Consider the following 13,239-nt stretch of genomic DNA (forward strand, 5'->3'; position numbering starts at 1 on the left):
ATTATTTTTAAGAATAAACTATTTAGAATTTGGCCCTTTGTCTTACAGCCCCTCCAAGCATCATTGGAAACCACAGGACACCCGAAAATATAAGTGTGGTGGAAAAAAGCTCAGTGTCCTTAAATTGTGAAGCTTCAGGAATTCCCCTGCCTTCAATTACGTGGCTTAAAGATGGGTGGCCCATCAACCTTAGCAGCTCCCTGCGAATCCTCTCAGGTATTAAAAATTCTTGTAGCTTGGTAATCTGGTTAGCTTCCTGTGGCCACAGCTTCTCCTTAATTTCTCATATCTCCATGTTTTATTTTTTCCTTTTTTGAGCTAACTGCTTACTATAATATCCACTGATCATATTAAGAAAACACTTTGGAACGACATCAGAAGCTATAGGACAATGGGGAAAATCTCTAAATATCTCTGGATCCTTTTGAAAGAGTAATCTTGGCACTCGATTATTACTTAATTCATGGGGATGTCAGAGCATTCATGCTAGAATGAGTACAAACTGATTTGAAAAGTGAAGAATGAAAAGAAGTACTGGAATTGAAACCAGAGCCTAGAGGATATAATGTTATATAACATAACTCCATATTCAAACAAAGTGTTTGAATTTATTCATGGCTGTTCTAAGTGAGATTTGTATTTCCAAGATGGGATAGTTTCTTTTGAGCTAAGACTTCATCGTTATTATAGAATATACTCTGCTGATTCCTCATCTAATTATGTAGGAAAATCTATTATCTTATTCTTTATAGATCAGTGTAAGTGTGGAGAGAGATGTCTTGGGGCATGCCCCTGGAATCTACACTTGGCTCCTTTCACTAATGACTTGGATACAGACTAAGAAAATAATCTCTCCAAGTTTATGGGTAATAAAAAGCAGGGGTGCTTAGAAGAATACCTAACGTGTTGAGTGAGGATGTCTGAATTCAAACACATCTTACTCTGGAACTTCTGAATTAAACCTAACAAAATGAAAGTTAAGTAGACTCCAGTACTTACATTCAAAAACCAGTGATGAAAATTGGGGTTTTGCTAAGAAATATTGCTTCAAAATTCTTCATATAAAAAGATCTCTGAATTGTGTTAGTGATTGAGTATGCATTAACAGTGTAAGGTGTTTTATTGCGAAAAGCAAATACAGTGTTTTGCCACCTGAATATGTTTTTACCAGTAAGACATGACTGGTTGTATTCTGAACTTATCTTACTCATTAGGAAGATGTAAGAAGTATTTATTGACAATATTTTCATGGAGGATAACCATGATGGCCAATGATTGCAAAATAAGCTATATGCTTGATTCCGTTTAATCTGAAAAAATAAACTTTGTGTAACCTGATGATCTCATAGTGAAAATTACATTTAAATACTTGAAGAGCCATGGGGTAGAAGAGATTATGTTGGTTCTGTGTAGTTCCAGAGGTTAAAAGTAAGGGACAGATTTGGGTCCAAATACGAACAACTTTAAAAAAATATTTGTGTTGTTGAAAGTCAAGATGAACTATTCTAAGAGGTAATGAGCTCCTTGCCCCTAAGTGTATTCAAAGTTTAAATTCCCATTTTTGAAGGATTTTTCAGAAAAGATGTTTTCCTTGTATTTGAATTAGATCTAAATATTCTATTATATATTTCTTCAAGATCTTGGTCTATAAATGATAGGGACTAAATGAGAAACGTACATTGCTGTAGTTATATTTATTGCCTATAATTATATAAATAAAAATAATTATTATCAATATTTATTGCCTGTAATGGGCTTCCCAGTGGTAAAGAATCTGCCTACTGATGCAGGAGACACAGGTTCGATCCCTGACTCAGGAGGATCCCCTGGAGAGCAGAATGGCAATCCACTCCAGGATTCTTGCCAGGATAATCCCATAGACAGAGGAGCCTGGCAGGCCCCAGTCCATGGAGTCACAGAGTTAGACACAGCTGAGCGTGCATGCACACATTACCTACAATACTAGATCTGTGCCCTCAGGCAAGTTACTTCACTTTGCTAACCTCAGTTCTTCACTTGTAAGTGAAGATATTAGTAGTATTTAGGGATTTTTATAAAGATGAGTTAATATGTGTAAAGCAGCTAGCACTGTGCCTGCTTATGTCCTAAGCATCCAGTAACATGTTTCCTTTTATTGTCATAGACAACCAGCTAAAAAGTTTGGGTCTCCCTATCCTGGGAAACTTTCCCATGTCCTACAGTACGTTCATTTTCCATCCTCTGTTGATCTTAGAGAATGCATACTCATGGCAAAGATTTTATAATTTGGTTACCAAAAACCTGAACACTTTATCTTCTTCTCTTAAAAATATCCTTGTATTGTTTTTGTTTTTTTTTTTTTTCCATTCTCAATTGCTGAAAAAGTAGGAAACTTTTTAAATATAACTACATCAGAGCTCCTGGAAGTGAAAAAGTCAAGACAGTGAGGTACTCTGGCCTGTAATAGATTCACAGGAGTAGTGTTTTGGTTTTATCATATAGTTTTGTTTCGCTTGACTAGCAAATGGAGATCCCTGAGCGAACACGTTAGAAGTATTTCACGTTTGTGATGCTGCCAGAGGAGTCATTCAGTTTTACAGTCTGAACATGTGTGTTGTGCACGTGATGACTGAGAATCACCTAATGGCGTATGACTCTCTCGTTCCTTGATCTGCTGCCCCTTTCTGTTTCATTAAGATTAGTTCTCCTGAGACGTTAAGTTTTCCTGAAAGCAGTACATTGTTGAAGGCTCTATCATTGTTATGAAGTTACCTGCCAAGAACAGATAGCTGCTATAAAAATTTAATAGGTACAAGAAATGTCTCCATCTAGGTCTAACTTACTGTCAAATCTTTTTTTTTTTTTTTTGGTCTTTCACTGGAATAAGGGAGAGGACCAGGAAACAAAGAGAAAAGAAAGATCGTGAGATTTATGAGGTTGAGGTTTGCTGAGCCAGCAATGACTCATAAAAGTTGTATTGTTTTAATAATACCTTTCAACTGGCATCATAGTATGGTCTCACGGTCTCACTAATCTGAAGTAGTAGTGAGTGCTTGAATCTTTTCTTAATTAATATAAGTTTTTTGACATGTTTAGAGAATTTTTGTATTCAACTTTGCTTACTTAAATTCAACTGAGGAAAAAGACTAAATTTGGTAATCCGTTTTGTCCAAGTAAGATGCTAGACAAAGTTCATCTTTCGGTGGGTTGAGGATAAGTAGGTTGCTTAAAGGAAAAAAAAAGCTCAATGAGGACTTGCTGTGTTTATAAAAACAGAAAGCAGATGGAAATTCCTGATGAATTCAGATCCAGGTGAATATTTACATGAAAATTTTATGTTTAACCATTTCAATTGTTTTAGTTCAAATTCAGAGTACTAAGCAAAAATATACCAAATGAAAAATTATTACAAAATCTAAGAAGTGATTTACATTTTGTTCTTAGAAATTACTTCTCAAACGATTTCAAGGACTCTGCTCTTTCAATATGTTTCAGTCTCATTTGCTGACTCCTCTTTCCTTGATCCTTAAGAGGAATTTTCCTCCAAATCACACCCTTCAGCATATCAGTTTCATTCCCAGTCTACCAGAATCTTTTCTTCATTATGTAGAAGTTCAGACTATAAGGAGGAAAAAAATCAGAGTCATGCTAATAAAGGGAGGTGACCCTCATAAACATTGATATAAATAGCTCTAGAATTCCATGAAACTCAAATTGAAAACTGGTTGTCAGTCTTCATGGTTTCATCCATCCCTTATATAACTGATGTCATTCCTATCTGGGTTGTTGGTATAGTGTTCTTTCTAATGTTTCCATTTCATATGTTCCATGGAAAACTGGGAATCTTTTCCTAAACATTGTCACAGTTGTTTTTCTAAAGTACGAATCATACCATGACTTTGTTTACATACTTCATAGCCTTTAGTGAACATAATAAAGCCTAAATTCCTTAACATTGCCTTTGAGCACCCACAGAATCCTCAAAATTGGTCATACTCCAACTAGTCTCATCTCTCACTATCTTCTCCCCCTGTTCTGTTTTAGGTGCCACACCTACTTTCTACCTCTATATCCTCATACTCTACCTACAGTGGTATCTCTTGACTCCTTTCTGTGTTAAAGTATGCTTACCTTTCAAGATTATGTTCAAACATCACTTCTGTGAAACTCCATTTCTTGCTTGGTGTCACCTGGGTTTGTATTAACTTTTTTTGTCCATTAAACTGGAAAATTATTCTGAATTATCCATTCTGTTATATACAGCCTTAAAATGTGATATTTATAAAAAAGCTTGACATAAATACATTTTAAAGGACTTTGAAGTGAATTGATTAAATTTTACCAAAATTCAGCACTGCATGGCAAACTTGTAAAGTTACAGATTTCTTGAGTCATCTGGTGGTTTGCTTCTCCAGGAGGTAGGATTCTGCGATTGATACAGATCAGAACAGAAGATGCTGGCCAGTATACATGTGTTGTAAGAAACGCAGCTGGTGAAGAAAGGAAAATCTTTCGGCTTTCAGTATTAGGTATTTATACAGTTTACAATATTGACTCAGTGGACATGAGTTTGAGCAAACTCCAGTAGATGGTGAAGGACAGGGAAGCCTGGCGTGCTGCAGTCTGCAGTCCATGGGGTCACAAAGAGTCAGACACGACTGAGTGACAACAACAACAGAAAAAAATAAAATTATCTTAAACACATTCTGGAAGCAGATTTAACATTTATCTGCAGCTTGATCTTATATTTATGTATTCTTTGGCCCCTGGATTGTGACTCTTGGCAAGAATTCAATGTCAGAATAGTTTGTATGTAATCAGTTAAATTAAAATGGCTGAAATGCCATGTCTTGTCAGTTCACAATTGTTCACCAGTGTTCTAAGAATGTGATAACTTTTTTAATGTGAGTGTGTATCTGAACTGTAGAGAGAGAAATAAGTGTCTAATAGATTTTCTTACTTATTAACTTGTTGACATATTTATCTGGATTTTATGATTTACATATAATAAAATTCATTATAATTGAATTTATGACATGTACCTTTATAGTTTAGAATTGATCAAGCAATATGGTAACATTGTTCTAGTAAACAAATAATAATGAGAATTTGGATTGTTTTAAAGGGTACAGCCTAATAAAAAAATATAAAATAGATGCCTATAAATAACCAAACTGCTTTTACAATTGTTCCTTTTTCTTTCTTTTTTTTTTAAGTACCACCTCACATCGTGGGTGAAAATACATTTGAAGATGTGAAAGTAAAAGAGAAACAGAGTGTTACACTGACTTGTGAAGTGACAGGTAAGGGGCTCATCTCTTAGATTCTTCCTCAGCTCACTGGCTATTTATTGCCTTAACTTACATCACAATTAGTTGAGAAAAATCAAGCATTTGAAATTGAATTCTAGACCAGTATAGATGGTAGAAATATAGGAGGAAATCTTTCAGATTCTATGGAGATAAAAAGGAAATTCTTAACAGTGAAAAAAGGAAGGGAAAGAAGCATGGAACAGAGACAGAGAAAGAAATACATTCTGGTCTTTTCTTTGCATTAGGTAAATTTTTTTTTTTTTAATTCTTCTGTTTGTGGGTAGGAGTTTTCTGTCCCACCTCCTGTTATTTTTTTCCTTCCTTCCCTACATTTGTACCTTCCTTTCCTTTTTACTGTTTTCCTCAAAGAAATAATTTTGGTGAAAGGATAGCATCACTAATAGTTACCCACCATCAATTATGATCAAAATTGTCAACTTTAGTTAACATGTTTGTATATGATAAAGAGAATGGAGATGAATAAAAATGAAAATTCTAAAGCCAATTTTACTGGCTTTCCCCATGAATCATTGTGTTGTATGTAATACAAATAAATCTATGAGAGAACAGTTCTGAGACCATCTGTTTAGTGAAGACATGACCTTGCAGTTTTAATGCAACAACTGGAGCAGCCCATACATTTTACAGAAAGTAAGAGTTTTAAGAAAGATTCAATTAATTTATTGCTTTGTTGTTTAGGTGCCCTATAATACATTTATGAAAGCAAGGAAGTATTTTCATTTTAGAAAGGCAGATATAAAAACTGTCACATATACATTGTGTAACCTGTTTTCTTTTTTTTAGAATGATGTGGTAACAACTATGCAAAGAGACTATCTGCCTAAATTTTATAACATCTTATCTTGAGCCTTCTAGCTTCTTAATGTTGTCATTTGGTTTTTAGAAATTTCTTTTTTATTTTTGTTTCATCAAGATATAATTGATATATAATATTGCATAACTTTAAGGTGAACAACATAATGATCATACACACACACACAGAGACTACCACACTGTTAACATCCATCACCTCACATAGCTGCACACTTTTTTTGTGATTAGAACTTTTAAGATCTACTTTCTTGCAGCTTTCAAATATACAATAAGTATCATTAACTGTAATCATGATTATTATCTTGTTATTAGAATTTTGTGCTTTTTGACCACCTTCACTTATTTATCCCACCTCCAACCCCCTACCTATACAATCACTAATGGGTTCTCGATTTCTGTGAGTTTGATTTTATTAGACTCTGTGTATAAGAGAGATCAGACCATATTTGTCTTTGTCTGACTTATTTCACTTAGCATAATGTTCTCAAGGTTTATCCATGTTGTCACAAATGTTAGGATTTCCTTCTTTTTCATGGCTGGATAATATTAAAATATATATATATATATACACACACACACATATATATATAGTATTTAATATTAGTATTATATATTGTAGAATAATAGTATTTAATAATAACATTAAATTATATGTATAGTTTTTCATAAGTCACATTATCTTTATCCAGTCATGTATCTATGGACACTTAAGTTATTTCCTTGTCTTGGCTATTGTGAAAAATGTTGCAGTGAACATGGAAATGCAGATGTCTCTTTTGAAATAGTGATTTCATTTTCTTCAGATTGTTGGACACATAGTAATTCTATTTTCAGTTTTTTGAGGAACTGTGATACTGTTTTCCATAGGGATTATACCAATTTACATTCCCTCCAAAGGTGTACAAGGATTCCTTTTTTTCGCATCCTCATCAACACTTGTCATTAACTGTAATTTAAAAAAAATTTTTTTTAATCAGACTGTAGTCGATTTACAACGTGTTCATCTTAGGAGTATAGCAAAGTGAATCTGATATACATATATCCACTCTTTTTTATATTCTTTTCCCATATAGGTCGTTAGAGTATTGAGGAGAGTTCTTTGTGCCATCCAGTAGATCCTTATTAGTTATCTGATTTCTTTGTGCCATATAGTAGGTCCTTCCTAGTTACCTATCTGATATATAGTAGTGTGTATATGTCAGTCCCAGCCTTCCAATTTATCCTTCCCCTCTCTTATTCCCTAGTCACCATAAGTTTATTTTCTACATCTGTAACTCCTATGTTTTTGGTAATAGCTATTCTAACGGGTGTAAAGTGTTATCTCGTTGTGTTTTTGATTTTTATTTCCTGGTTGATTAGTGACATTGAACAGCTTTTCTTGTACCTGTCAGACATTTGAATATCTTCTTTGCAAAATTATCTATTCAGGCCCATTGCCAAATTTTTAATTGAATCCTTTGTATCTTTGTGTGTGTGTGTTTTGCTGTTGAGTTATATGAGTTCCTTACATATTTTGAATATTAACCACTTTATCAGATAGTGGCTTGCAAATATTTTTCCTGTTTTATAGTTGCCATTTCATTTTGTTGATGGTTTCTTTGCTGAATAGAGTTTTTTAGTTTGATATAGTCCTGTTTGTTTGTTTTTGCTTTTGTTGCCTATACTTCTGGTGTCATATCTCAGAAATCATTGCCAAGACCAGTGTCAAAGAGCCTTGTCCCTATGTTGTCTTTCAGGAGTTTTAGAGCTTCAGGTCATACATTTAAGTCTTTGATCCATTTCAAGTTAATTTTTATGCATAGTATAAGATATGGATCTAGTTTCATTCTTTTGCATGTGAATATCTGGTTCTTCCACCAGTATTTATTGAAAAGAATGTTTTTTTCCACTGAGTATTCTTGAACCTCCTGATTGTATATGTATCAGTTTATCTTTCCATTTATAATTTTGTTCTATTGGGCTATGTGTCTTTTTTGATGGAATACCTTACTGGTTTGATGACTGGAGCTTTGTAATACAGTTTAAAATGAGGACATGTGATGCTTCTCACTTTGTTCTTCCTTCTCAGGATCACTTTGGCTATTGAGGATGTTTTGTAGTTCCAAACAAATTTTAAGATTTTTTTTTTCTGTATCTGTTTAAAAACAAAATGCCATGGGAATCTTCATAAGGATTGTATTGGACCTATAAATAACTTTGAGTAATATGGACATTTTAACAATATTAATTCTTCCAGTCCATGAATACAAGATATCTCTCCATTTATTTGTGTCTTCTTTTAGTTATATCATCAGTGTCTTATAGTTTTCAATGTAGGGATCTTTCACTTCCTTGGTTATACTTTTTCCTAAGTATTTTTTGGTTTCAATGCTATTTTAAATGAGATTTTAAAAAATTTCTTTTGCAGATAATTTGTTGTTAGTATATAAAATGCTACTGATTTTTATCTTGATTTTGTTTCTGAAGCTTTACTGAATTTGTTAATTAAATCTAACAGGTTTTTTTGGTGGAATCTTTAAGATTTTCTCTATAATCATGCCATCTACAAACAGAGACAACTTCTTCCTTTACAATTGTGATGCCTTTTCTTTTTTGTGTGTGATTATCTGGCTCAGATTTCTAATACTGTGTTGAATAGGAATGATGAGAGTGGGCACTCCCATCTTGTTCTTGGTCTTAAAAAAAAGACTTTTACTCTCACCATTCAGTATGATGTTAGCTGCAGAGGTGTTATAAGGCCTATTTTATATTGAAGAATGTTCCTTCTATATACAACTTCTTGAGTTTTTTTTTTTTTATCATGAACAGATGTTGAATTTGGTTAAAAGCTTCTATGCATCTACTGATATGGATATGTGATTTTTATCTTTCATTCTGTTGATGTGATATATTATATTTTTTGTGTGTCTTGAACCATCCTTGCATCCCAGGTATGAATTCCATTTGATCGTGGTGCATGATCCTTTTAATTTAATGTTGAATTCCATTTTCTAGTATATTTTTTTTTTGAGAATTTTTTTTTGTATTCATCAGGGATATTGGCTTATAGTTTTCTTTCTTATCTGACTTTGGTATCAGGGTAACGCTGGCCTTCTCAAATGAGTTTGGGAATGTCCCCGTGTCAATTTTTTAAAGAGTCTGGGAAGAATTGATATTAATTCCTTTTTAAACATTTGGTAAAATTTATCACTGAAACCATCTGGTTTTAGCTTTTCCCTGTTGGGAGGTTTTAGATTTCTGGTTTAATGTCCTTACTAGTAATTGGTCTGTTTAAAATTTTCTGTGTTCTCATGATTTAGCCTTGGCAGGTTTTATATTTCTAAGAATTTATTCATTTTCTCCTAGATTGTTCAGCTTTTTGGCTATAGTTTTGGAGAGTAGTTGCTTATGGTTCTTGCAGTTCTGTAGTATCAGTTGTAATGTCTCCTCTTTCATTTGTAATCTTATTTTGATCCTCTCTCATCTCTCTCTTTTTTCCTTAGTCTAGCTAAAGGTTTGTAAATTTTATCTTTTCAAAGAACCAGTTCTTAGTTTTATATCTTTTCTGTTGTTTTCTTGTACTCTATTTCATTGATTTCTGCTCTAATATCTAATTTATTTCCATTTAAGAATGCCATTTTTAATTTCTTAGAAGACTGGTCTGGCGGTGGTTTTTGTTTTTGTTTGTTACTCTCAGCTTTTGTTTGCTTGGGAAAATCTCTTATTCATATTTTGTCAGCTTTAGTATTCTTGGTTGACAGGCGCTTTTTTTTTTTTTCTCAATATTTAGAGTATCTTAGGCTATTCTCTCTTAGCCTTCTAAGTTTCTTATGAGAAATCTGCCTACTCTTACGGGAGTTCCCTTGTATGTGATGTGTTGCTTCCCTCTTACTACATTTAAAATTTAGTTATAATGTATTTAAATGTAGCCCTTTTTAGTTCAGCCTATTTGGGATCTTTGGGGACTCATGAATGTAAATGTTTATTTGGGGAAGTTTTCAGACATTATCACTTTAAATATACTTTCTCTTCCTTTCTCATTCTCCTTTCCTTCTGGGATTCCCATAATGTGAATATTGCTTCGGTGATAGTACTTCGTAACTCCTGTAGGCTTTCTTCATGTTTCTTCATTCTTTTTTTCATTTTGATCCTCTGTTTAGATAATTTCAAATCTTCTAGTTCACTGATTATTTCTTTTGCTTGGTCAAGTCCGAAGTTGAGGCTTTCTTTTGAATTCTTTAGTTTGGTCATTGTATTCTTTAGCCCTAGGATTTGTTTGTTTGGTTGTGGGGTTTTTGGGTTTTTTTGTGTGTGTGTGTGGTTTCTATTTCTTTGTTGAACTTCTCATTTTGTTCATGAATTATGTTCTTACTTTTGTTTACTAGTCCTCTTTAAGAGGATTATTCATAGACCTCCACATTTTTAGAGTCAGTTATTTTGTTATTGGAGCTTTATTAGTTTCCAGTGAAGTGTCATGTTTAACCAATCCCTTGCAGTGGTATCTGCACACTTGAGGGTCTCCATTTCCAGACTAAAAGTTTGCTTCAGCAGAGATAGTTCTTCACCATGCAGCTCAACTTGGGATTCTGTCTGGGTCAGCTGGTAGCATGCTTGTACAGATGGGCCTTTCTGTCAGGGTCTCTATTTGGGTGAGGCCCACTGTCCCTTCCTGAGATGTGAGGTCAGGACACGGAGTGCCTGACATGTGTGCTATACTCAGCAGTTAGGTGGACCTGTGAGTTTGCTTTCCTGCCCTGCTAGGGCTATAGAACAGACTTCATGGCCAATACAGTTGAGCCTTAATATATCATCCTTGTCCACTTTCCTAACAGAACTTGTCTTTATAGTTTTACATTTTCAAAAATAAAAAATTTGAGCAATTTAAAACAGTATTTTTAAAAGTCTCTTTAAAAATATGAAAGGTATTTTTTCTAAAGGCTATAAATATTAAAGGAATAATACTATTTATTTCTGTCTTTCTATCTATCTGTATATCTATGCTAGAATCCTGATATAAACACAAAATACCTAGTTGTTGAATTGTTTAATTAAAGGCTTTCCTTATTTGCAGCTTTCCCTCAATAATATGAAATCTTCTTTAGAAATTTAATATGCATATAAGGTATTCATGAGTAACAATTTTAGTAAAAATGCATGCTCCATTCTTTTTTAAATGTATTTTACTATGAAAATATTTAATTGTAATAGCCTAAGGTATGGGGGTGTGTGTATGTGTGTGTGTATGTGTGTGTGTGTGTTAGTCATTCAGATGTGTCTGACTCTTTGCAACCCCATGGACTGTAGCCCACCAGGCTCCTCTGTCCATGGACTTCTCCAGGCAAGAGCAATGGAATGGGTAGTCATAGGGATCTTCCCAACCCAGGGATCAAACTCAGGTCTCCTGCATTGCAGGCAGATTTTTTACCATCTGAGCCACCAGGGAAGCCCAAGGTATGGTATAAATTTAGTTAAACACAAAGACTAATATAACTGTTTCACTTGTATATTTTTAAAATATAAGCCTGATTATTATTGTAAATTTGCTTATGTTTGCAAATTTATTTTTAAATGAATAGCTATTCCATTCTTTTAGAAGTGGAATAATTAAAAAGGGAAATGAATGAAAAATGCATCCTTTTCTTTATTTTTTAAATTTGTATTGGAGTATAATCCAGAGAAAACCGTAATTTGAAAAGATACATGTACCCCAGTGTTCATTGCACCACTATTTAAAATGCATCCTTTTAGTTACCAATTGTAGATGTGATAATTAGCCAACTCTCAGAAATGTCTTTTTGTTACAGGGAATCCAGTACCAGAAATAACATGGCATAAAGATGGTCAGCTTCTCAAAGAAGATGACACTCATCATCTTATGTCTGGTGGCCGTTTTCTTCAAATTACGAATGCCCAAGTGTCACACACTGGAAGATACACATGTTTGGCCTCTAATACAGCTGGTGACAAGAGCAAAAGTTTCAGTCTTAATGTGTTGGGTAGGTGTAAGCATTGCTTCAAATCTTGAAGAATCAGCCATGGCAACAAGTTCAATTCTCTTCTTTTATTGTTTAGTTAATATTTCTACCTGGACCAGAGCTTGTGTACATTTGCTGGTTTCTTACATTAATTAATTTATACATTCATTCATTCCATTTGGCATACCTGCTGTTTCCAGGTGCTGTGTTTTGTACTAAGCACAATTATGAATAAGATATACATTAAATAAACAGTAATAAAGGAAAAACAAATACTGGTCAAAGAAAAGCAGGTCAGCAATGAAAGGGGCTCAACGTGTGAGATATTTTATCATTTCTTTGGGGGATTTTGCCGCTATTGGTAATTGTACATACTGGAATCTCTGTTGGTAACTAAGATGAAGAACAGATGTGGACAAGCTCATCAAACTTTTACGCTTGCTCATGAGTGATAATGAATTAACACAATCCCTTGTGAGGCCGAAGGGTTAAAACAGCATTAAAATGCTTTTATTTTAGAAGTTTGTTTCCTCTGTTTTAAAACATCATCTCTTCTTCCCTTTGCTAACATATAGCAGAACTCAGAGCTGCTCCCACTGGGGTCAGCAACTGCTGTAGATTTTCTTTTCCTTCGTATAACATGCTGCTCCTCTATTTGTATGTGTGTTTATCTATGTCGTTTGCTAACTCACTAATACCTAAAAAGTCTTAGAGGGTACGGCTATGCGGTAAATTATGTTGAAATTGCAAATTTAGGTTTTTAACCATTTGGTTAGTGATTCTTTTTCCCAGCTAAATTCCCTCCCCTTGAGATTACTATGCAATGTGTAAATTCTATATTGAGTCAGTGATGAGCTGTGAAGATTCCTAGGTTAAAGAGTGCACTGAGACCACAAGTGTAGGTTTTAAATCTCAAATGGTTTCCTTCTCATTTAACACAGATCAGTTGTACATTTGAATATCAAGCCCTTTGAACTCAAGAAAAACTATACCATGAAAACAGATGGACTAAGAATGATGAAATAACTGTACATTCATTTTCTATAGCATTAAAGTTATGTCTCAGGAATGACATTAAAATAGAGTCCAGATTTCTGCTCACATTAGAAATTTAAAGTGTACCACCTAAGTATATTGCATTTGATTACTGATATCAAAAC

General features: G+C 33.8%; 1 protein-coding gene across 5 annotated transcripts in view; it reads left to right on the top strand.

Moving 5' to 3' along the window:
* The window catches only part of HMCN1 (hemicentin 1), a 516,590-nt gene that overhangs the window by 350,469 nt on the left and 152,882 nt on the right, over positions 1-13,239 (top strand). For 4 of the 5 annotated variants that reach the window (XM_043924342.1, XM_043924345.1, XM_043924346.1 and 1 more), the window contains 4 exons: positions 49-216; positions 4,395-4,508; positions 5,196-5,282; positions 11,909-12,100. In XM_043924342.1, coding sequence (XP_043780277.1) covers positions 49-216; positions 4,395-4,508; positions 5,196-5,282; positions 11,909-12,100 — 561 coding nt within the window. The remainder of the gene's footprint in view (positions 1-48; positions 217-4,394; positions 4,509-5,195; positions 5,283-11,908; positions 12,101-13,239) is intronic. The other variant, XM_043924344.1, reaches the window with a different exon arrangement.

This window comes from Cervus elaphus, chromosome 14 (genome assembly GCF_910594005.1).
Source record: "Cervus elaphus chromosome 14, mCerEla1.1, whole genome shotgun sequence".
Lineage (NCBI taxonomy): Eukaryota > Metazoa > Chordata > Mammalia > Artiodactyla > Cervidae > Cervus > Cervus elaphus.